Raw genomic sequence first — 25,278 nt, forward strand, 5'->3', positions numbered from 1 at the left:
GGCTTCGTAACAAGTTATTTTCCGTGTAGGGTTGTCAGCCCTACCCAACCCCCAACCTGGAGGACCAGTTGGTACAATTTGTCCCGTTTTTAGGCGTTTTTAGTGATCATCAGCTGGTCATAAAATCTTCTTTCATAGCGTCGCCAAAATGCCGACACCATATTGGGTGTATGAGCTACCAAAATACTTTGCCGCGTTTACGTTTCATGCCACAGCATTTGCCACCCACCACCCCATCAAGTTTTCGAATTTCTATGGCTTGGACTAACTTACTTCTGAGCTTATCTCGTCCATGCGTCAAGACTTTTTGCTCATTTTAAAGGTTTTGTGTAAAACAAAACCTAATTAAAATCGGTTTATCGTCTGTCTATTTGTCTGCTTGTCCGTCTTTTTTTTGACTAGGGGAAATATGTAACTGGAATCTAGAATACGCATACTGGGCTCTTACCGACTAAAACCTCTCATATTTTCGCCAAACTCTCCCTGGAGAGCTGCTTCACGGCGCTGTTGAGTTCTAAACTGTTAACTCTAAATGAACTGCTACCACTTTCCAGAATTCTCATTGAACTTTTAAATTTTAGCAGGTGAATAAAACGTTGTTCTTCATTTTTGGCTGCATCTTTACAAGTAGGACAATCGGGCGATTCACCGTAACCGAACCTGTAGAGGTACTTCCTGTACAACCGGTTAAGAACTGAGTCAGATCGTAACTGGTCTCACCGTGATTTCACATAGTCCATATACTTTTGTTTGGGATAAGCTTGTGTGTCCACCAGCCTTTCTCCGCCTGGTTGCATGTTGCTTGCTATTGCAGTCAATGATCTCATTCGCTGACTTTGCTTGTTTAGGGTTCTTGATTCTGGTGTAAGCAGCTTACCTTATCGGCTAAAATATCCACTGGGATCATCGCTGCAATTACGCATGCTGCATGTTCGGAGAGCGTTTAACCGATATGCAGCTTGTCTGTCTGTCTGTCTGCTACATGCGTTGTTCTGAGAAACCGTTATAGCAATTGGCATCAAATTCGGTGAGAACTGTGAATGCACACGCATCCAGTGACATTGTTGCATTGTTCTATGTGGTATTTAAGGGAGGTTACCATACATGCGAAAGGGGACGGAGAGTGAAAATTTTTTTTTCATCAAATGCAGACATGTTGGGTATCAAATAAAAGGCCCCGATTAGCACTTTTCAAAGCTGTTATTAGTTCTCACATTTATTGTACAAGCGGGTAACTCGAGGCCTGGAAAGTGGTCAAAGTGGCCAACTGTCCATTCAAATGTTTTTATATAAGAAATACGCGAAGCCTTTCCTATCAAGGCTTTTAAAGGGGAGTTTTCCTTCGCTTTGTATGACCCAACAATTTGTGGTGAGAGAATTTTCTATTGAACACGGTTCCAACTCATACATTTGTTGGAATTAGATTGTATGCTGATAGTAACCAGTAATTCAGGGATCCTTTATATCTTTTTACATGTAGAATAAGATGCTTTATGACCTCAATAATCATAATTGTACGGAAGTTAACTAAATAGGTCGTTATAGGCGATTGGAAGTTAGAAAAAGTTAATACAAATTTAAAGTTAAGTTTAATTTTCTTTACAGAATATCTAAAAAAAATATGGCAACTGCTTTGGGGATGTGCCTAAAATTATCTATATAGCCAGAGTTATTGAATGTTTTTTGTGCAGAATATATTTGAATAAAATAGTGACTAAAAAAATATCACCCAGCGTCGAAAAATGCAGGGCCAAAACGTGCTTGCGCCAAAACGAGAAGCGTCAAAAAATTCGCATCGAAATGTTTGTGTTAGAACGACACGACCCTGCATTTATTCGTAACTGTAGTTTGCAAAGAGCATCTTGTTCTGTTTGCTACCATTGAAGAAAAAAACTTAAGAATAATTCGCCAACACGAAGATCTTTTCCAAAGTGTGTAGTGTCCGCGGTTTCGCAGCATCCAAATCATTTCGTTCGCTTTGTCCGGTGACAAGCTAACGAGAAAATTCATTTGCTAATATGCAGCATATTCCTTTCTCATATTTTACCCTCCTTTTAACTTCTACATTACATTCCTTCCAATTTCCTATCGCTCATTCTAATACCCACTTATGTGGAAATAATAATAAAGTCATAATTTTTAGTTTGAATTTTATTTACAAAACTCATTCAATTAATTATTTTTTTTTAATTGCTGGTTGAACATAGACGAAATCCTGCTGTATATTCTGAAATGCATAACTAGTGCTTGCTCCTAGCTATGGCGAAATTTTGTGAATGCAAATGCGAACTGTGGGATATAGCGGGACAATTGAGCCGATACTTTTCAATTAAGTTAGCGGCGAGTACACATCAGATATAAAAGTAACGGAACGTGTTTTTAGTTTTTGTAATTTCTGTTTTCAAATTAAGGAAGCCCTGAATCCGCATCCGCAGGACAGAGGTGGGACAACGTCTGAGATTTTTTCTGTTGCCAATGCTTCTGATGGTATTAATTTGTAATTCAGGCATTTAATCGAAAATGTCTTCAACTGGTTTTTAGAAGTGCTTCATAAGTTTATCTGTAGATGCTGTATTAGCAGAATGCGACTTTGGTGTCACAAAATACAAACACTTTTATCTTACTAACAATGTCACCATAATGTATTTTAACTTCGAATATTGTTCAAACCGTTAACATTACATTTTTTCTTAAGTTCCAATATGTTCAATCCGTTACGTTACATTTCTTTTTCTGCGGTCGGCGGACGTGACTCGACTCTGTTGTTGACACAAAACTGTCATTCCTGACATTTTATTCACCCCAGTCTCATGCCAGTCCGTCAGCTGTTTCTGCGGCCATAGAATGCAGTGGTGGAGGCGAATTCATGTTGGTGCTTAGGTTCGCGCCTCCGATGTGCCACCACACACGATTTTCCACACATAATTAGATCTCGTATACTGTACTGTTTTTTTGCAAAGGTCAAGCCATCGAGAACTAACAGGTAAGCGGACCGGCTTTTGAAGAAATACTAATCAGCATTGCTTTATTCTGTAAAACTGGACCCGAAAGTGGACATCTTTCGATCTCAAAACCGTATACATAAGTAATATTTTATCATTCGCTGTGCTCATTTCCAACAATTGACACTGTTTCCCTTCCTGACGATGAAGAAGCTTGTTTCGTACCCTACTGGTCAATTTTTTTTTTCCAATTTCCAACCCTTACTTCCTAATTCATAATCTTCACGTCTACTTTGTTTCAAAGGATACAAACTACTAACTGGTTGTTTATTACACACCGTCCTGTAGATTCATATGCCAATACAGTCTAGAATCTTACCATGGGTGGGAGAAGTTCCCTGAGATCGATACAAATGACCAGAAATTTCTTTACGATAAGAATGTCCGGTTGGCTCAGTTAATCCGGAACCCGAATAAACGCGACTCGGATAATCAGTTCTAATATACTTTATCTGGAAATGGTTTCAAACAGGGAGGTAAACCCATTCATTTTGGAGCGGGTCATTGGTATACATATTAAAACATGCGATAAGGAGAAATTATTAGATTTTTTTGTAATGGGCATTAACGGTTGATTAGAGGGTTAAGATTAAGCAGACCAAAATGGGGCGAAAGTTTTGCCCCAAAATTTTAATAAAAAGCGTAAAAAGCGATAATCATTTCAGGAGTAAGAAAGTGAGTGCCGAAGCCGAAAATATCAAGCAATCGCCTCATCAAGCGTGTAGATAGTTTGATAGATACAGTTTTATATTCTAACTAAGAGTGTTAGCGTCTCCTCCCAGGATTCTTTGAAATAAACGATTTGAAATATGGGAACAGAATGTGGCACCATAATTAAAAGTTTTATTAAAACAGGTCGACAAGGCAGTAGGTTGTCCAGGGGATTGTGGCTTGGACTTTGAGGAGGCGAATCTTAAAGTAACTATTGTTATATTTAATGACATTTAATGTCCTAAATATTCAATCTTTCAAAAATGCGCCCATGGACAAAGGAACTCATAGTAATTATCCTTATGTTGGTTATCTATAAAATTTATGTTTTTTCGTATCCATTTTATTTGAGTGATTACAACTCTTGATTACTATGCATATACACATATATATATATCTATATTGTATTGTATATTTGTATCTTTTGAACTCCTGCTTGCATGTGTAAGTTAATAGCAGGGGAATTGTTAATATCGAGACATTTGTGAATGCTCTTTAGTTATTCATCCCCAGGTACACGCAATGAATTTCGATGTCAGTAGCAAACACGCAGTAAATTGTTAGATGCGTGTCGGGTACGAGTATATGTGAGTCCATTCATGCCGTATATGTACTCGTATTTCTATAAATATCTTCTCCTTGACGTCACTTTTCTTAATAAGAAATTTTTGCGGTTGACCTGGCTGAATGCTCATTTCAACATTCTGTTCATATATATATATATATCATATATATCCCCCATATTCCCACCCTCCTCAATAAAAAACCATTGATCTAATCACTCCACATGAAAAACTACGACGGAAATTTAAACTATTATATTCATTCGACATTTTCAAAAGTTTTCCGGCGATTTCTGATAATGAAAAATTTCTAAGCATCTACTTGAATTCGTAGATATTTCAAACAGAAAATGGGGGAAGTTAAATATGGAGGGTTCTTACTGTATAGAGGATAGAAATCACCATTGTCAAAAAAATGTAATAAATTGTTGTCATGGAAATCATGACGTTGGTAAAAGTGAAGACACTAAAATTGGGGTCTAATCTTTTATATGTGGAAGAATTTATATTCTTTCTTTTTAAATCCGGTATTTATTTGATTGAGAGAATATAGCAATTGTACAATACTTATTGGAAAATTTGATTCCTTGACGATTTAGCAGTTTAGTGGCTCCTGCCGCCTATGGAGAAGACATGTAGGTGGACTCGGTTAGTGGACATCTTTATAATATATCATAAAAAAGTAAAGATAATTAGAAAGTCCATGCATCGGGAACCTTAAGTTAAGGACCCTGTCCCTAGGTTAACGAAATTTAACCCCAATACACAGTAGCTAGAGCATTCTTTTCTCGGAGGACTTTATAAGAGGCTTCGCAGTACTTACTTTATTTCAAACAAATCCTCTTGAATTACTGATTTATTTTTAAATTTTTTTTGGGATTTTGTGCCCGACAATGCTTTCAAAATCGGTCTGCTTTTTGTCACACCAGTTTTTCTCTGAATAGGCATGTAAATTCCCATTGATTTGTACCAAAAACCCATACTCTATCGGATCGACTGCAAGTACTTTCAAACCTTTCCAAACCGAGCCAAACATTCTATCCATTCGTTTGAGTTGACGACGGCTTGTTGAGGTTTGGCAAGTGTGTGGATCCGGCATGACAATATCTGCCAGCACAACTGGCGGTGGTCCACTATCGAAATACAGATACTTCTTTATATGGTAAATATATGGCTTAATTTTTGTAATGCACTATGCAAAAACTTGAAAAAAAGTGGCGACAGGTGGTAATTGTTCCATTTATATATAATCGCAAAGACGAAATTAGTGCGAAGTATATTGAAGTGAAATCCGTCGTATGTTCTGGCCTAAACTAGGTCGAAGTGCATTTTTTGTTGAGGATGCAGAGAATCCTGAGTCCGCATCCACTTGATGATGGACCGGAACACTTAGTAAGCAACTTACTTCCTCCTAGTAGTCCGTGGAATTCTATTTTTGAGGGTTAAACACCAAACTTTTTCAAAAAAGATGACTGACGGTTTCGTGCAGGCCAAAGGCAACTCATCAGATGCTGCCTCACTTCGATCACCCTGCTCCCAGGGCAGAAGAAATAAGTTGCTTCCCAAGTGGTCTGGTTTGTTATCAAGTAGAGGCAAACTCAGAACTCCTTGCATCCTCAACAAAAAACAACTTGAAATTTCGAAAAAAGTTTGGTGTGACTACTAATAAGTGACAATTTTTCACCGATTTTTAACTCCTTAGTCGGGTGAGGTTCTTGGCAAAAAGCCCTTTTACCTTATAGCTACGAGCTCGATCTTGAGGGAGATTCTCGATAGATGTTCCCAGTAACCTACCAACTAAACACCTCCCCATAATTAAGAAACTAAAGTAGAACTGTATTGGAAATTATTTCAGGGAAGCACTTCCGCTTTCAGAATCGAAGCCAGCGAATTAATTTCAATAAAGCGAAGCGGTCGAGCTCAATCTTCTTTGTAAGAAGAACCCGAACAAAGTTAGTATGTATCAGCGCTGATCACTATCTTTTTGAGAATATTGTTCGGAGGAAGCTTCCCTGTATCTGCACAGAGTCGCTGATGAATCTCAGCCCATCTTCCACTAGAAAAATTGCAAACGTCATCTACGACCACATTGCAAAACACATAGTCAGGGAATGGTTTTTTGCCAATCTTGTAAGGGTTAGAGTGAAAATCTCCTCGCCCGCTTAACAGCTAGATAAGAAAGTAATCCGTCTTTCACTGATTTGGTTTCAGTCATGGACCTAAGTTTCCGACAAGTCGCACAGTCAGTCGGCCTCTTGACTAAATTTCCAATAAGAGTTGCCACTCAATCAGTATGTATTCCTGAATTTCAAGAGCAACCACTTCTCTTGCGCCTGTACGGCAGGGGTCACCTCCGAAATCACTATTAAACCCGGTTGTGCCCGAGTACATTAGAAAGACGCCACCAGCAAATCTGCCCCTGGCATTTAGACAAGGTGATTACGATACCACTCTCTGCCAAGAGCATCAACTCATTCCTTGGCGTTGTAAAAAACAGACAACAACTCGAGCGGCAATCGAAACGTGGTTAACCATTGGCTTTGACTCAATAGTTGTCTCGCAAACTGCCACAGGATGCAAGGCCCCTTTTCTTTTCAGCCAAGATGACCGCTTCAGTTTTTTTCTAGCGCAAGCTTGAAATTATTCTATTAGTTGCCATCCATCCGCTTACCCATCTCAATGCAGCATTACAAGTCTGGATTGTGGCTGTTCAACAATGCATCTGGCAGTGCCGGAACATCATCTGTACAACCGATCGGTATTGACTCTTTTGGCATGTCGAGTTCTAACAAACTCTAGTAGCAAGCTTTCCAGAGATTTGGACTTAAGATGGACGTCTGTGCTACCCTTGACTCGACCTCCACCTCAGATAATCCCTCAATATATGTAAGAGGTAGTCAGGCTTGTGGAAAGAATTTCTTAGTGTGCCAAGCATATGTGGTTGTCCATTTCGAGGAATGGAAGGGATTTCAGACATCAAGCGTTACAAAGACGACTACTCGCCGAAATCAAAGAGATGGACCCCAGCCTGATGAGCTGCATTCACGACGTCCATGACATCCGCTATGTTCACTCTCCTTCTAAAACCGAATTGTCTTAGGGAAACGTACCCCATGGCATGTCTATACAACTTTTCAAGCAATTTCCTGTCAGTAGGGAACATATGGAGTGTTCAGTATGCAAATAACAGCTCAGGGTCACCTCTGGCTTTACTGGTCCATATGTCCCTCGCTACGTTCCAGCGACAAGGAAAAATATCACTTAGGCAAAAGTTTAATGCGCCGAGTAATAGCTCCGGCTACCGTCCGGTCCCCAATTTTTATTTATCCTCGACGCCCCCCACGTTGTTGGTATTATCTGAACGACATACGTACTGAATAATGTCAGTATAATGCGTTTGTCTGTTCAGCATTAAGTGAACAGGATCTTCGTAGAAACCAATTTTTTTCGGGTGACCAGTTTATAACCGAGTCTCCATGGATCTCTCTCATTCTCGTCGATTAGATCCCGACCCTATTATTTATTGTAATGGTATAATCAATTATTGCTGGGACTACTGTATGAAACGATCCTGCATCCGTCCTGTTCCTGTAAATAACCTCCCAAATGTGCATAAAGGTATTAGTGTGTGCGTATTTCTCTATTGCTTTTGCAAGCACGATTTAGAAGTCGTCTGGGTGATTTCCTGAGTATCTGGATTTCTCGGTTCCACCATGGAACCGTTTTACCACTTTGGCCTCGGGAAATAGGACAAGCCTCTTCAAAGCATTCTAAAAGTGTGCAATTCAGAGTTTTCAATTGATCTTCTATCGCCAAAAGAGTCCTTAGTCGCCTAGGGAGCTCAACTTTGTCCAATTCGTTTTCCTAGGATTCCGTCTTTGTATCGCAGGCTGTTCGCCTGTAATAGTTACACTAAATTCTAAGCAACAGTCATATGAGAGTGAGACTTCATCTAGTACTCGCCAGTTTCTAATCAACTCTAACAACTTTGAAGTGCAGATTGTTAGGTCAATTACTTCACTTCCTCTTGGCCCCTCATCAGACCAGCTGCAGTGATAAAATCAAACAACTTCTCTCCTCTAGGATTGCATTTGCTATTGCCCCAACAAATATGCTGAGCGTTCGCATCACAACCTATTAAAAGTTCAAGGCCACTTGATTCTGCATACACTACCAGATCCCTTAGTTTTTGCGTCTGCGGAGGGCACAAGGAATCATAGAGTAAGTAGGCAGAGGCAACTATAATATAACGTTTCTCCTCTTACCATTAACATGGTATTGTAAGTTGACCGTAACAAGGTCCTGGGAACAGAATTGTCTCAGCATGGTTGCCTCTAACAATTTTGACATCAGAACGCAGGCCCTCGAGGATCTTTCATTGAAGTCCCCCTGACCCCTTGGTAGTAGTACTAAAACTTAATTTAAACCAAACTATTATATATGTGATGTTCTATACTTTGTACCTGTAGCTAAGGGTGAATAGAAAAGCCTAATTGTCCATTCAGCAAATTGACTAGTCTAGACGTTATCTGGCGGGCATACATAAATATTTTCCACCGAACTATACATAGATATACCATAAAATACAATATTATGGCACTTAAAAGGTGTCTGGAATTATTTTGAAAAGCTATAACATAGGGAACTTTTCAATACACCTCTTTAGAAGGGTGTGATATTCGCTTATTCCTTTGTACCTATTCACCCTTCATCTGCCGTTTCAGCAGAAACAACATTGCAAACATGGATAAAAGTATCTTTGTGCAACTTTCAATATCGTAAACATGCCTTTTTCCCTTTACGTCGTCTTTTCAATATGGTGTTGTCAAAACAATGATGCGAACGCGACAATCGCTTAAACAATAAGACACTGAAATGAAAAGTGCACAACGACGAGTAAATGACGACGATAATAACTCCAGGAAAATAGAATGATTCTAGTAGAACTCAAATAAAAGTTGTATATTTTTTCTTGGCAATATCTTTTGTTTTTCCTGTCGTTAGCAGTCATCTTGTCATCTTTATCTATCTCCTTTCATCTGTGTTTGTTTTTTTTTCCTTATTTCCAGGAAGACAAAAGCTCATCATCACCCCAGAAGACTTTGCCTGAAAAGAAGAAGTGGATCCATGACCCATCAAGTAAGTATCTCTCAGGATCTTTTTTACCCTCTACAGACTTAATTTTTTTTCTAATGTTTGTTTTTTGTGCCTTGTGCCTTTCGCGTTTCGTTTTGATGTTTCAACCGTCTCCTTGTTCGTTTCTTTTTCTATTTGATTTGCTTTCTAAATGTTGTTACTTTTTGCCAGTCATTATTATTTTCGTTTATTTGAGCTTCTAGTCTAATAAGACATGTGTCAATAGAATTTCAGGTCAACAAGATAATTTTGTGCGTATGATGGGGGATGGGGGCGTGTTAGGACGGTGTCAGGAAAACTACAAGGCATTAAATAGGATTTTATTGCAAATTTAATGTCTTGTTTGTGAAGAGTTTGTTTTAAAGGATTTTTCCCAAGATTTGCTAGCTGGTGGTGAAATGTGGGCGTAGAGGGGGGGATGACGCGTGGAAACAACGTTCAATTTCTATTAGGCTTTGAAAGGGACTATTATATGCCTTGACAGGGCTGGAAGTTTAAAGCGAATACGTCACTATTAGGGTCGAGAAAAGAAGTGAGATCAAATATTGTCGACTTTGCCTTTATAAAACGTGAAGGCATCATCAACTTGACACTTGAAACAGCCTTTTATCTGGCTCCTACCAAAGCAACCCACTTTTAGCAATCTTCTCCTACAAAGCAGAACAATAATGTATCACAAACGCCCTGTATATTAGGCCTCCATTTAAGCTAGTCATTTCAAATATAATATCCTCCTTTGGATAGTACACCTATGTATGCTTTATATCCATTACCTTCCTGGATGACGAACATTGGTTCACACGTCGTTATCCGGTTGCCTATTAAAATGTCATGTTGAATTTATTTGCCGATATTACTTTTTGATGTAAAGCATTTATTTCTGCCGGAAAATGTATAAAATCATCAATCATAGGTAGCTGTAACCTTCGTCCATCCATCGCAAAAACTTATATCTAATAGATCCATCCAAATTTTCATTTGGAGAGGTAAAAATCTCGTCTCCTGGGAAATAAGACCCACTGATCCTGTCAAGTCTTTTAACAGAACGCCACACTCTGAACTACCGGGAAAAAATTGCGCTTGTTTTTTCAGATACATATAGCCATTGTGAAGAGAATGAGGAGACGGTCCTGCATTTCATACGCAGCTGTCAAGCTCTCAGACTCTAAGCCAAGATACCTCAACGATGAATCGACGTACGTTTGGGAGATCAAAGCATTTCTCGAGTGCCATGCTTTACCATCTGATTGGAAAGGATATATCTTGGCTTTATCAGAACAAATAATCTTTAAATAATAAAATAATGGTAACGGTTGAATTGTCTAACCCACCAACGGAGATGGTGAAGAGTTAATGGGAGGAAGGGGGAGGTCACCACATTAAAAAGTGATGGGCCTTAACGTGTTGTTCTTGGATAATATCATGACTAATTTTGAATGTTCAATCTAAGCCCCAGAGGATAAGAGGACAGGAATAGTATGAGGGAGGAAGAAGAAGACCCCCTCTCCATAACTTCCTTGAAAAATGACGGAACTCAAAGTAAGGCTCTTTTAATATCTTTACCGTAGGGATTTCTTTCTCTCTCTAATATTCTTGAAAGAAAATCTTTTTCAATTCGATGTTTTTCGGATACCTGCTGCACTCTCTATCGGCTAAATCTTATTTCGAAAACACCAGATGCTTCCTTTAGGCATTTCCTTGGTCCGGTACTGAGCAAACGGGCTGATGGGTGATAGATCACGAGTTTTGCTGCGGTTAATTTTGTTAACTCTTCGGCCTTTATTGGTTTACTTGAGTTACTTTCTGCGATTTTGCGACTTCATTCGCCATTTTGGGCTTGAACCAACATATAACAGATGTTAGCCGCAAGACGCTCAAATAGGTTTCACAATATTAAATTGTTAGGTACCATTACGATGATCACAAAGTCTTAGTGCAAAACTGCCCGAATGGACTATTCGGATATTTTTTGCAAAATTCAGGAAGTCAATAGTCATAGATTCAAGATACTCATTCACAGCTGAGTCGACACATCCAGTCACGATACAATTCCGCTCTGCTGCCAGTAAGATTTGAGCCATGACTTTCTGCTGCGATAGCCAAGGGTTCCAACCATCCGAACACCTATGCCAGTCAGTTCGATTTTTTTAAGATTTTCTCTGAAAAAAAATCGATTCAATATCTGTCTCTCTGTTTATCTGTCTATCTGCCTGTCCGTCACATCCGATTTACTCCAAAACGGTTGAACCGATTGTAACGAAATTTGGTGAAGGTATGTGGCCTGCCCTGATAGCCGCCTAGCTCTCGGTCAGAATTACAATGTTCTGCCCCTTTTTGGAGGCACCCCTTTCTATATGAAATATACTACTGTACTTACTCATTAGTTCAAAGTACCTATACCGTGATCCCTAGGCCCCCTCCCTCTGTTTTGAGAGACCTCTTAGTGTAGAGTGGACATTTCGAAACTTAGCCTCCTTACCTGCATCTGTATCTGAAGATGAAGACATCGACATCGAGGTATGCGGTTCGGCCCCGGAAATACACACACAAGTTAGTCTTCGAGGTTTGTGTAGTTCCCTGGCTATTATGCTGACTTCGGTTCTGTATATCTAGATTGCCGCCCCGTCATGCATCCCTATTTCTTGCCTGCTTTGGAACTGCAATTCATTGAAGCTCTTGCTTTGGTCAACTTATACAGGGTAGTTTCAGTTGACTGTCCTATCTGGTAAACATGTTGGCATGGTTGCCGGATACGTTAGAACGTTAGTTTAAATGTAGTTGTCTAAGACCTTTGCCCATTAGTTTGCGTACAAACGATGCCTGGGAAAGAGATCTAAAAGATTTAGGGCGAAAATTATGTTTTTTCTGCTTTCGCAATGGTGAACACTTTTACTTTCCTCCATGTCCTGGGTATGTATTTCGCGACTATACTACCTTTTACTACGTTTACGACCGATTTCTAGGCCTCTCTATAGTGTTGTGGAAATGCCATCCCACCTGGAGAATTTCTGGTTCTAAATTACTGTCCATCTTGATCTAGCTTCTAAGTACACCTCCTTAGCTATTTTTCAATTTTCTCCACATTCTGTCTGTCAATCAAAATGTTATTGCTTTTCGTAGCGGAAGATATCGCTCTCATGCTGGGATAAATGTCCCATCTTCCTTTTTTATACAGACGTATGATATTGCCCTATATTGCCTTGTGTAGCCTGGATTCTTCTGTGGTTTATTCAATACTTTCATCGAATTTCTTGAAGCTGTTTCCCTTAATTTCCCTGACCAAGTTGTTGTGTGTCGTACCTTGGCTAGTCCCTGGTTTATTTCCTTTGGTTGAAAGGTTTTTGGAACTCGGTTCTCATTCTAGCTACGTTTCTGATCCACTAAGGTACATCCCTTGTTGAGGTAACTATCTTAGTCGGCCAGATAGTTGTTATTTTCCATCCCTATCTCCAGTTCCAGTTCATTCCTGATATCTCCGCCCATCTCTATATGAACTGTTACTGCTCAGGTGCCTCAGTGCCTTATATAAGAATCCCAATCTATTCTCCTGGGATTCCCCAATATTCTTTCTACTTCAGATTTACCCCCAATGACGAATCTTATTGTTCTGACTTCATCTAACACCCTCTTTTTCTTGACTAGCGCATTCATAACAGTATGAACTATTTCTTTGCCAATCTACGAGTCTACGGCCGGGTGTGCCACTTGTATTGCGTTAACGTCGCATGAGCAATTTTAGAGTTTTTTTTTTTTTTTTCGCATCTTCCCCTAATTTTCTGTATAGAGCTTTGATGGCTCTCATCATATGCTTCATTGCTTGGTGCAACAATTCAAGAATTTCCACTCCAAGCAAAATGAAGGGGTTTTTTTCAGGTCAGTCTTCTGTTCCCCAGGCTTTTTCTCCAGAGTGACCTTCTTTCTTGTGTAAACATATTTCGGAACGTTTACAGAGCTTCTTTGGGCCAGGTCTCTTACCGCCTTGGATATTGGAGTGGATCTCAAAATCTTTTTGTCTCTCTAGAATGGATCCAGCTGTCGATTTTGAGGAACCTTCTGACCGGTGTCCTTATGACTTTTTACGTCCATAGTTCTCTCCAAAGCACATGCTTACGCGATTTATGCCTTATGGGTGTTCTAGGAGCAACGTGCTCGGTTTAAAAACCTTCTTGCCTAGGGTGTAAGCATTAGATGCCATGGTGGCCAAGCTGTCTACCACTGGCAAGCAAGTCGAGGCACTGCAGTCAGGGATACCACGATTGGGAGCCTGTTTGCCCATTATCAAAAGCGCTCCAGTACTGAGGTTCCGAGCCTCTGCACCGTAAGTTTACACCTTCTCCTCTCGTCCATATTGCTTTATTATTCTGGGTGGAATTCCTCCCACCTACCGATTTACGCATAAACATGCCCATACAAGCGCATCTCCAAATGTGTACAAGCGTATACTACGCATCCGCCGAACATTCCCTTATCTACGCCTCTGCTGGGAGATTTGGCAACTCCGTGCAAAGGGGTGTTGTCTTCTGAGAAGTAGTACGAACCCACGGCAACCTCTCGAGTTCTTCCCTCGGCGTTCAATGAAACTTGGGCAGCCACGGGATTTCTTGTTGGGAACTTTGAAAGGTATACACATTTTAATTTTTGATTTAAATGAGAAGCAGGGTGCCTCCTCCGACATGGGACTTCCCTGTAACTTGCTGTCCGATTTGGGAATTAGGAGATCCAGGTTCATATCATTCAGCTTCTCCTCTTCAATGGGTAGCAAGTCTACTTCCCTATTCAATTGCTTCGGGGATCTCGGTAGGCGTTGCACCCGACGTATTCTCTGAAGTTTCCTTCCTCCGTTTTCCATGCGCAAATGTTATTGAATCTATAATGGCAATTATAATAACTACCTAAGAGATCGATCATCTATCTCGATCGCAATGAGTTTGCCTTTGAAAATTTGCTGGTGAAGATAGCGTTATTCTGAATGTCCATCGTTGAGGCTTTGGGAAGGTAGACTGTCACCATGTGCATCTCTGAGGTATTATCCCCAGCACACGCTGACGAGTCCGTCCGTCCAGTCTGTCAATTTACAGATTGTAATACTGAACCATTCCGTTGTGTTATCCGTCGTACAGCCTCTCAGTATAAGAGTTGGTCGAAAGCGTATACCGGTGAGTACGAGCTTGACACTCCATTTCATAATCATCTTCTTAAAACTAAAGTCTCCAATGATTTCCTGCTCCCCACGAGTGAGTATTTTCCCCGAAAATGATTTTTATAGTACCGCAATTTGAGCGCCCTTCGTTGGTCCTCACAGCAGACTAATCTTGAGTTTAGTAGGTCTATCACATGGCTTTCCATCTTCTCCTTTCTTTGGGGTAATCATCTGGTTATGAGTATTGAGGATGGATCAGTTTGTGGGCGATATTGAGTCCCGCTTTCACCCATTTGATTCACATAAGTGTGGGAGTTAGAGGATCACCGGTGCCGTAGTCTCCAAAGAACGATAAGATAAAGCTTACTGACTGAAGCCAGCTATCAGTTATGCATTGTTGGAATAAATTTATTTATCTCCGACCGCGAATTATCGAATGGGCATGGTTTTCCTAACACCATGAATTCGAAGAGGTTTTTCGACTCTCCTGCCTAGATCCGTAACGTTTTGTTAATAGTAGTGTCATATCGTACAGGACATTCTTTTACCCACGCACTAACAACCTTGGTGGACGAGAAGCCTGTCTTTTGGAGCATCACATATCCACCGCTGGAGAGTGATAGATTAGTTTTCAGAGAGCTATATTCCGTATCAGTTTTTCCTGAAGTCTACCGCTTGTCCCCGCTACAGACCTAACCCACCTTTATTAAGCAGCTAACAAAAAGCCGGGCAAATGTGTGCCGATAGGTGCTATAGTCACCTGATTATTCCGAAATTTCAGCCTAAATTACTAAATTTTCCACTGGTGTCAGCCCTCCTTACCCTACTAAAGGCTTCTTGGGAATTTCGGAACTTTCGTAAGGAGATGCATATGTGGTTCATAAATTGTTAATAATCAAAGATACAGTTCCCCTTGCATGCAGTTTATCGCAGTTAAATTGCTCCAATTATGACAAAGGATCCTTCTTCAAGTATCAACCCATTGTCTAGCCTTTCGAATGACAAGAGTAACAGCGCTTTTGATGCATTCGTCTCTTCAAGGTTCTGCCATAACAAAGTGAAATATGGTTCGTAGTACAATAATTGCAGGGTGTGAATTATAGTCGGACTGCAGTGATTACTCTTAATGGACGAATACTCGAACTTAATGGATAAATTCATTACATTCATCCTCCAAACGAGGCCTACCTCATTTTGAAATTGTATAAAATCTCAGGCCGCTCGTAATTACATGCCTACAGTACTACAGAATGTAGCATTGACCTATAAAATAATGGCTGTAAATAGTTAAAGACGAAGCTGTATAGACAGCTACACACCCGTCCCAACGTAACTACGTATTTCCAACCAAACCCTTGTGGGAATATTACGGGGTTGTTTCTGTAGGTCACAAAAGATACACAACTCCACCAACCAACCAACGAGTATAATCTGGGAAAACAGCAAAAATGGAAATAGATATGAGCAAATAATCGATATTCCTTGGCATACTCGTAGAAGCGTATTGTGTTGTAAATGTAATGTGGAAGTCATTAAGTCCATGGAGCGACAAAATGGTGGTGCACGTATTTGAAATTACATTGCATTACGGTTGTAATGGAGTTGTTTTTGTTATACTTTGTCCTGAGGCAATAAGAAAAGTACACAGAGAAATGTGACATTGGTTAAGCTTTGCCTAGTCCTGCCATGTTGGGCTTAGTTGAATTTAATGGCAGATACGCTAACAGTGATCCGGTTCAGGATTCTGCGGTTCATTAAGTTAGTTACAAGGACCTTTTTCATTCTGATTATCCAAACGAGATTCAGATGCATTTTTTCTCTTTCGCTGAGGGAAATATTTTAAATTTTCAGGTTTTTTTTTTTGTTAATAAGAAGGAAATAACAAGAACCAAATCCTTAAAAGCTATGTCATTAGTATACTTTCATCTGAGGGATATACAGAGTTGAGGAGAGCTTGGAAAATTGACTTACGCACAAATAATTTGCATTCTTATTTGTTTGTTTGCATATGGATATTAATAATAATAATTATTATTCTGTTAAGGGAAGCTGCACTGCGTCCTTAAAGAACTATTGTGCCGCTTTTATTGGTTATAATGTACCTATTAACTATAGTATGTCAAGCAAGTCGTATTCTCGACCTACTTTGCACAAGTGCCGGACACTATCCCAAAACGTGTATAGAACTTGCGCCACACTCCACACAGAATCTGCAGGCAGTGTCCGTAGATATCCCTTGCTTCTCTAGGGGATAGTTTCGTCAGCAGTGATAACTGAAGATTGCCGCAATGATTCAGAGGTTCTTCTTAGTGAGGTTTAAACAGTCCTTCGTGCGCTTGGGTTCTTATCTCCAATAAGCACCCTGAACTGCGCTATTTCTGCTAAGCCGTTCCTCTTCATTTTTCATTGCCATTGCCATGAACCCGTTTGCGATTCCACAGAAGAGTTTTGGCCCGCGTCGAGGCGTCCAAGCTCCCTTCTTGGCTAGTTCGTCCCCCTTCCAACCCAACATGGCCTGGAACCCACAGTATCCAGACCTTATTGTGCGAGGCGAGCGTATTTGGTCTCTCAACCCATTCCCATATCAGTTTAGAGTTCACCGGGATAGACCTAAGTACCCTGATCGCTACTTGGCTGTCAGTCAGAATGCAATTTTCTGCCCCCTGTAGTTCCTTTGGAGGCAAATCTGTCAAGGCGTATATTTCCGCCTGGAATATGCAAGTGTGCTTACCCATTGGCTCCAACTACATTTTTCTTGGACTAGTGACCCCGGCTTGTATCCTGAGTTCAGTTTTTTCTGTCGGGACTACCGCTTCATAGGTAATCATAGGCTTTACTATTGCAGTGTAATTTTTGGTCTAACGTAATTTCCAAATATTTGACCTCTGCTTCTCTTTTCACCTCCATGCCATGTAACCTTATGGCTCTAACGTGATCAAGCTTTGACTTCCAAGTGAATGGTACTATGGTAGTTTAGCTGGATTGATACGCAGCACCGCCTTTCTGCACAAGGCACTAGTAATCCTTAATCCACTTTCGATTCTTTCACATAGGGTATCCTCAAATTTGCTCCTTCAGATTAAAACAATGTCGTCAGCGTAATACTGGACTTGTATTTCAGTATTCCGTAGCTCGTCCAGGAGTTTATCGACCACCATATTCCACATAAATGATAGTAGTACCTCGGCCTGTGGACAGCCTTGCGTAGTATTCATGACAGTAGAATTTGTACCTGTCGGTACTTCTATTTGCCTACTCTCAAGCGTTCTGCCCATCCAGAAAGCCAGGGTGTTCCCCACTCCCTTGCGGATCAGGTCGTCATATATCTATGTGTGCGTTGTATTATCGAATACTCCTTCGATATGCAAAAACGCACACAGCGCTATTTCATTTGTTTCTATGGCATCCCGTAATACAACCGTCAGCTAATATAGAGCAGTTTCGGTTGATCGTCTGGGCCGGTAAGCGTTGTGACACTGATGTAAGGGATTACCCACTAGAATATTAGTCCTAATATAGTTCTCTCGCTTTGGGAATAAAGATCACTCTGCTGTCTTCATGCCCTTCATATATATCCTAGGGCTATGCTGCCCCTTATCACCCTTAGAATTCCAAGAAGTTGTTCCGTTTTGTTTCCCTGATGGCATTGCTATACGCAGTCAGTGCATTTTTGTATTTCCGCCAGTCTCCAGTTTGTTTTGCCGGGTTGAAGAGTGGTTGCACCTCTGTCCTCATTCTCCCCCTCCCGGTTGAGCAAGCTCCGTGCACACTGGGAATGGTGATGCAGCGAGTAAGCAAATGGATGACTGAGCATGGATTCTCCCTCGCTCTAGAGAAACCTGAAGTCGTTGGTCCAGTGGTGGGTTCTCACGGTCCTTCCTATTTAGGTTCAGGAAACCAATGCTTTGTCGAAGCCGATGGTAAAACACCTGGGCATCATGATAGACACGAAGATGAGCTTCTTCGAGCAAATTCGTAGCACAGCAGACAAGGCTGCGGTTGGAATTTTTGGGATTTGCCGGCTGATGTCCAACGTCCAGCAGGTGTCGCTTGCTTATGAGCGCGGTTCAGTTCGCCCTCTTTTACGGTTCCAGAACATTGGCTGACTCCCTCAGTAAGGAAATGTACCGTAAGTGCTTAGCGCAAGTAGAAAGACGTCCACCTATTGTACCGTCTCGGGGGCAGTTGTAATGGTAATAGCGGGAGTCACTCCGATCACTCTCCGAGCGGAGGCTTATATTCCTCAGAAAAGGCGAGGGAAATAAGGCCATTGTCGCTCGTGAAGAGGGAACATCGTGGTTGAATCGAAAGCACCATAAAGTCGACTATAACCTACCCCGGCTGCTGAATGGACTCGGGTATTTTCCATCCTACCTGTACACGTGGAGGAAATCATGTTCACCTGGCTGTATTTGTTGCAAAGACGTGATGGATGATGCCTGCCACACTTTTTCTTCTGAAGAAGGTGGGAGCATCAGCGCCATCACCTTTCGATGGAAGGGTGTCTTCCGTCCCTGGACACCATAATTGAAGTCATGCTAGAGAGCGAAGACATGTGGAGGCGAGTAGCACGTTACACTCAAGGCAATCTTAAGATGAAAAAGAAGGAGATGGATAGGAGAGATGCCAGATTAGCTGGGGATCCCTGAATCCACAGGGTTTTCTCCTATACTGAATAGGTCTGGCCTGAGGCAATGTAATGGAAAAAAATATAAAATTCTATTTTTTAAATGCCAAATAATGAGTTTTTATTACATTTTATATTTATACCCGTATTTTATCATTGAGGGAGAGGACAACTGGTCCTTGAAATACTCATCCAATATCAAATAAATGAAAAAACGACATACATAACTGAATGAAACCTGAGTTAACACGATTACGGGTCAGACTGCTGGACGGTCCAGGGGAGCGTTTTACCCGGTAGTCTGTCTGAGACAGGAGTCCGGCATTTACGCACAAGTAAATGCGTTACACCTACCTAACCAAAAAAAACAGAAAAACCTTTCTTTGCAAGACAGCTGGCCCCACATGCGTCAATGACGGTTTTTTTGAGGTTGTCCACGAATATTTCTAGTTCCAATTCGTTCGGGAAATTACATGCATACTTTCTCCTTGCAGACCGCGAACCTGTCCCGTTACACCCAAGGCTCCTGACCACTACTCCAATGTTCTCCTTGGAATTTCCCCTTTCAATCACTGCAGATGCAGCTTTCGCATGGTGGAGGTATATCTGGGCTATCTTAGTGCTGGCCATTGGCTCCGTTACTGTTTGGAGCTCTCCTCTATTATTGGAGTATCACCCCCTCCTCCGACATGGCGCTTCCCTACACATCGGTGTTTACCCTAAGCCCTAGAAGATCTGGGTCTAGGTTGTCCACCTTCTACTCTTCACTAGATAGCAGGTCTACGTTCTTGATTAATCCAGTCCTTTCCACCTTTATGGCTTCCGAGTTTCTTTCGGGACCGCGGTAAATTTTCCACCTGATGTCTCCCCCGAAGTGTCTTTCCTTCGCTTTCCCCTGTGCACGTGCACAGGTATGTTGCCAAACTGATAGTTGAAATGGCTACTCCGACGTTTGATCGCCTTGGATGTCAGTCATCTACCCCGATCGTGAGGAGTCTACCCTTACCCTCCGCCTTGCTTCTGAAGACTCTCCATAATTCTGAGTAATTACGAGACCCATGAGATCTTCCGTTTGTATAGCTGCGGCTTTAGCAAGAAACATTGTCACCATATGTGCTCCTGGTAAATCAACCCCAGCACATGTCGACAGCTCTGCTCCTTCGCAGCCTGGCAATTTAGGAATTGTAGTCATACATACATATATATTGTTATTCTAAATTTCTAATTTCTAATTTTTCCATTTCCATTTCTAATTCTTCTTCAAGTTTATTCGTATGAGCATATGACAATGTTTGTTACAATTTTATGCATATTTGTTGAACATTTCACATTAGGTTCCTATTCACAATACGAGCAAATACCATAAACAGATTACTAGACAGAATTCATTCGTAGAATAGAATAAACGGGAATTGACAATGGCTTTTGCCACTGTAAGCCATTGTGCATGGTTCGCGTTGGTTACCACATTCTAAAACACTATTGTAGTGAAAATATAACAACATTGTTGGAAATTTATGCGATGGGGATTCAAAGTTATCATGTTTATTTCCCTAATTAGTTTTATTGCATGTTGACGGGAAATTAACGACATTGTTATGTGTTCATAATGTTTAGAATAATTGTTTTGGGGAAATTTGTGAATTTATTAACGTACCTATATGGGAATTGAAGCTGGCTTTTGTCGGGGCTTTTTAATAACTTTTTCACGACAATGAAGTTAATTCTGAATAGTTTGGTGCCATAAAGTGCTGATAAACATATGCATGTGTTTCAGCTTAGCTACCTGGTTAATCACTAGGACAGGTGCGATTGGAAGTGAGAGCTAACATAACATTTATGTATAACTCCAGATTACAAAAATGTCTTAGTAACAACGAACGAGCTTCTTATGGTTTCGAAGAATCTGATTCTAACAAAGCTCCCAGCTTTGAAGAGAGTCCATTCACAATCAAATCAGTAAGCATACCAGTGCGTGACCTTAGCTGGAGACGACAAGTTCTCAAGTCTATAGGAAGAGGTTCAAATTTTACTCAAGGTTGAGATTATGAAAGGAGGATCTTGAGAGGATGACGGTCGGCCAGCCTTACGGAAGGGTTCGCATGAAAACCAATGAATAGATTGTGCTAGAATTGGAATTGGGAGTCCCGCTCCTCTCACAATGAAAAGCATTTTACTGTAATCATATATAATTGCCATTGATCCGTATGTGGGACTTAGCACGTCAACCACAGCTAGGTCTGCAAGTATCTGGACCGTTTGTTTGTGGGAAAAGCTCAACTTTTGCGCACTCAGACCGTAGTGGTCCATTATACTCGAGGCCTCTCTCTAACAGTACATATCAGACACATGCATCACTGGATTTCCGCTAACAGATGTGATGCTACCCTCTACTACTGGAGTATATGAGCACGGTAGACTTTGTTACTGCGGTCTTCACAGCACTCCATCCCCAGCTGGAACCAAGAGGTTTCAGCGAAAATTCGGGGTGTAGCTCCCTCAGCTCGACAAGTCCTACCGGATGTGCCACTCGCGCTTTCCCCTGTAAATTAATCCCAGAAGAAAGGATTTAGGCGCCTGCGCGCGTCTCCGACGTCGAAGGTACAGTGGTGCTGGCCTGTGGGGTCTGACGTATGTGGTATCAGCGGCCTTTTGGAAGCGGCGGCCCTTACCAAGAGGCGGGCGTTTGGAAAATGTCCTTCTTTGGACTCTTTTGTATATTAATTTCTAAATAAAACCGAAAAAGCAGCCCATAGAGACACAGGAAGTCTATGCCTAATATGGAGATGGTAATCTCCACCTCGACCGCGATTGCGATCGAGATCTACCTCCCGAGTGTTGACTTAAGCTCGTCGATTTCCCGAGTTATGTCTCGGGAAACTTCCGCGACCACGAGGCGCATTTAACCCCGTGTACTTTGTCGGACAACACCTCCAACGCAACACCTCCAGCGATCCCGATTCCGCGCAGGCCAAGATGACGCTGCTGCTCTTCACTGAAAGGCGCCGAATCAGCTGCTATTTCAAGCGTATTTCCTTTGTCCGCTGGAACTGTTACCACTATTGGGATTCGGTTTTTCTTTGGTAATGATCCATTAATTAGTTTCGCTGCCTCGTGTCAAAAAGTCACCGTCGTGACCGTGTTGATTGGGTACAGTATCACATTGATGTCGTGTTATGGCTCGATACTACCAACTTTTTATCCTCACTTCACTGTAATACCTTTCACCGCATTCAATGTTTCGATAAAAATTTCATATTTTACAATTGGAAATTGCCGACAAAAAGACAATCCAAAGAAGTTGCACGCGTGACTTCTGGAATCTTAGGACATTTCGGTGTAATGGCCACAATTTAATTAAAACTGTTGCTTATTGCACGGTACTTTCCTTACTTGAATACAATTTCTTAACTCCTTTACATTTAACACTGGAAATTCTTCTGACTTCTACTTCATGATCTTTTAGGTAAACAAATTTGAAAGGTTCAGCTGTCTCCTTCTGTATATGTCAGGCCGTCAGCTATTCTCCGCGGCCATTGAATGCAGCGATGGAGGCGAATCCATAATGGCGCTCAGGTTCACGCCAATGATGCCCCGCCACACGCGCACGACTCAAGATCCTTGAGCATGCGCGACGTTCCTTGCATGGTTGTGAGGTGGCGGTGGTTTGATCCGGCTCACCCCGTCCCTGAGCAGACGCAATAAGTCCGTTGAATTTAGGCTCGATCCAACGTCGAGGACTGGATCGCAGGTTCTCCTCGTATTCATGTTCCGCACGACTTGCAGCAAACACTGAGAGACAAGATTTGCGATGGATCACCTTCTGCCATTATGGCGGCCTCTAGCATCCTAGGTCATTTTTCGAGCATTCCGGTTCGGTGGCTTTTGAAGCCTAGGAGTTTGCCTAACTCTGAGAAAAGAGAGGATTCAAACTGCACTTCTTGATCGGTGATGATGATCGTCGGTACACCAAACCGGAGAATCCACTCTCGGCAAAGGGTCTCGGCACATGTTACTGCTGTAATGTCTTTTAATGGAGTCGCCAGATAGTAAACGGCGTTAAATATTCCCTTGCGGCAAGCAGCCGGAGTGAATGTCCTTGGTGCCTTTTCTGGGATTTTGCAGTATAGTGTATAGATCGAGCCGAAAATGGGAAACTTCGAGCAAGTGTATTTGTAGTTACTCCTCGGTCTCTGAAGAACCGCATCGTCCTTCTGCGCCTCTGCGATTGCCGGGAAATCCATTGTGGCGGGGATTCTGACTTCTCTAATGCGTGACAAAGCGCCACCAACTACGCTGTCTTTTCCAAACACGTGTTCAATGTCGGAGGCTGACCTGAGTTGACGAGGAGACGGTTTATCGGGGTTCCATTTTATGGCAAATGTAAGAGGCTTGTGGCATTACATTGTTCTTCCAAAGTCAAGTCAGATTATCGTCTCGAAAATATACTGGCGAAGTTTCGCCGGTTTGTTCAAGGGTAATTGAAAGAAACTTACTTTGTACCGATATCAAGGAAAAACACGAAACATTTTCTCAATTTTACTTAACTTAAATACTCTTGCAATGATTTTTTCAACTTAGACCGCCTCGGTTGAGTGCTTTTCTTGAAAAGAAAAACCTCGTGGTCGATCTAGCGACGCAGCCTCACCGCTAGATTCAACGAAACTTTTCCTTGCTGGATTGAGTGCCTTGAGTGTGCGCCGCTCCAGTACTCCGTTGCAGGTACTTCACATAGCGGTAGATCCTACTTCTCTTTGAATAAATAAGGAAGTATGATTGTTTGGTTATGTCAGGGAAAGTTTTTTGTATCCATGGGCTTTCAGCTTCGGGAATTTATTTTTCTAGAAAGTCTTTGAAAAGCTAAATGTTAGGTCCATTAGTTTACTTCTCCTAGGCCTGCATTGTATTATCTACTTCCGTAATTAACAAAGGTTGGGAGGTGTAAAGATTACTACCTATTGAGAGATCAAGATCACTTCACTTTGGATATGTTACAAGATCACTAAGTTGCTTCTCCTCTTGCAAATAGACTGGCATTGACCGCGGGTAGATGCTGAGGGCAAAATAGTTTCTGCATGATGGCTTTCAACAAGTTTCTGGGCCTTCCATTCATTCATTATCTCAGCCATAGGGCGTAAAAAAGACCATCCTAGTCGGTCGAAGTTCACCAAGACGGGCTGAACTATTTACAAAATTTAAAAGGATGACAAAATTCCGCATGAAATTCCGTCTGTGAATGCTGAAATTCTTCCCGCTTATATGCACTTACCTGCATTTATACTAGCCACACTCGGAGGGGTTCTTTTGGGGAGTAAAAACCCCCACGTGACATTTTACAAAAATTTCAGGTGTCTTTTAGCCATTGCATGGAACTACCGCGGAAAAAACAAGTTCGGAAACCGGAAGCTGAACGCTGCAAGTATGAAAGGCTTTGTGTTTTGCTTATATAAGCATAGTTGAATGGGCATTTGTCCCATTTGTATCTACCTCGAAATGTTTAGGCATTTATTTTGTCAGACCATTCACTTTAGTATGCTACTGACTTTTAAAGTCTTGCAATGTGTAATTTGCACAGAAGTTGCAAATTTGACCTATTACAACTCTGTTAGTAATGGTGCGATTTCCGCCAAACTTGGTAGTATCATACTCTATAGTATAGCATATATTACTACAGTTGACCGATCAACTTAAGGGTGGTTCCTAGTCAATTTCAATTCTAATATGGTTTTGTTTTACACAAACCCTTAAAAAGGGAAATATTATGTAAACCTATCAGAAAGCACGCGCGAGTGGAGTCGAAAACTTCAGACGCGACTGTCACGATCAAGAGGGAAGGTCCATTAGGGATCATATCCTTAATGTTTTTGGAAGTTTTATGCCATTCGTATATTGTTGACTCAAAATTGATTATAAAATTAAATGGGGAAAAACATGTTCATTCGCCTGGGGTTCTCACTCGCTAATTCCTTACTTAACGGCACTAATATTCTTTCAATTTGTTGACATTATCAATTATGGACTTCTCACTGGGTTTCCAGTTCGCAGGGTCCAGTTCAAAGGGGTTGACAATGAGGTGGAATGACTGAGTTAAAGGTAGCG

At 41.3% G+C, this 25,278-nt stretch overlaps 1 protein-coding gene across 1 annotated transcript in view; it reads left to right on the forward strand.

Moving 5' to 3' along the window:
- LOC119651092 (proteoglycan Cow) overlaps positions 1-25,278 on the forward strand; it is a 247,076-nt gene that overhangs the window by 151,723 nt on the left and 70,075 nt on the right. The window contains exon 2 of the mRNA XM_038054446.1: positions 9,346-9,415. Within this exon, the coding sequence (XP_037910374.1) occupies positions 9,346-9,415 (70 nt within the window). The remainder of the gene's footprint in view (positions 1-9,345; positions 9,416-25,278) is intronic.

Source organism: Hermetia illucens, chromosome 3 (genome assembly GCF_905115235.1).
Source record: "Hermetia illucens chromosome 3, iHerIll2.2.curated.20191125, whole genome shotgun sequence".
In the NCBI taxonomy this organism is placed as follows: domain Eukaryota; kingdom Metazoa; phylum Arthropoda; class Insecta; order Diptera; family Stratiomyidae; genus Hermetia; species Hermetia illucens.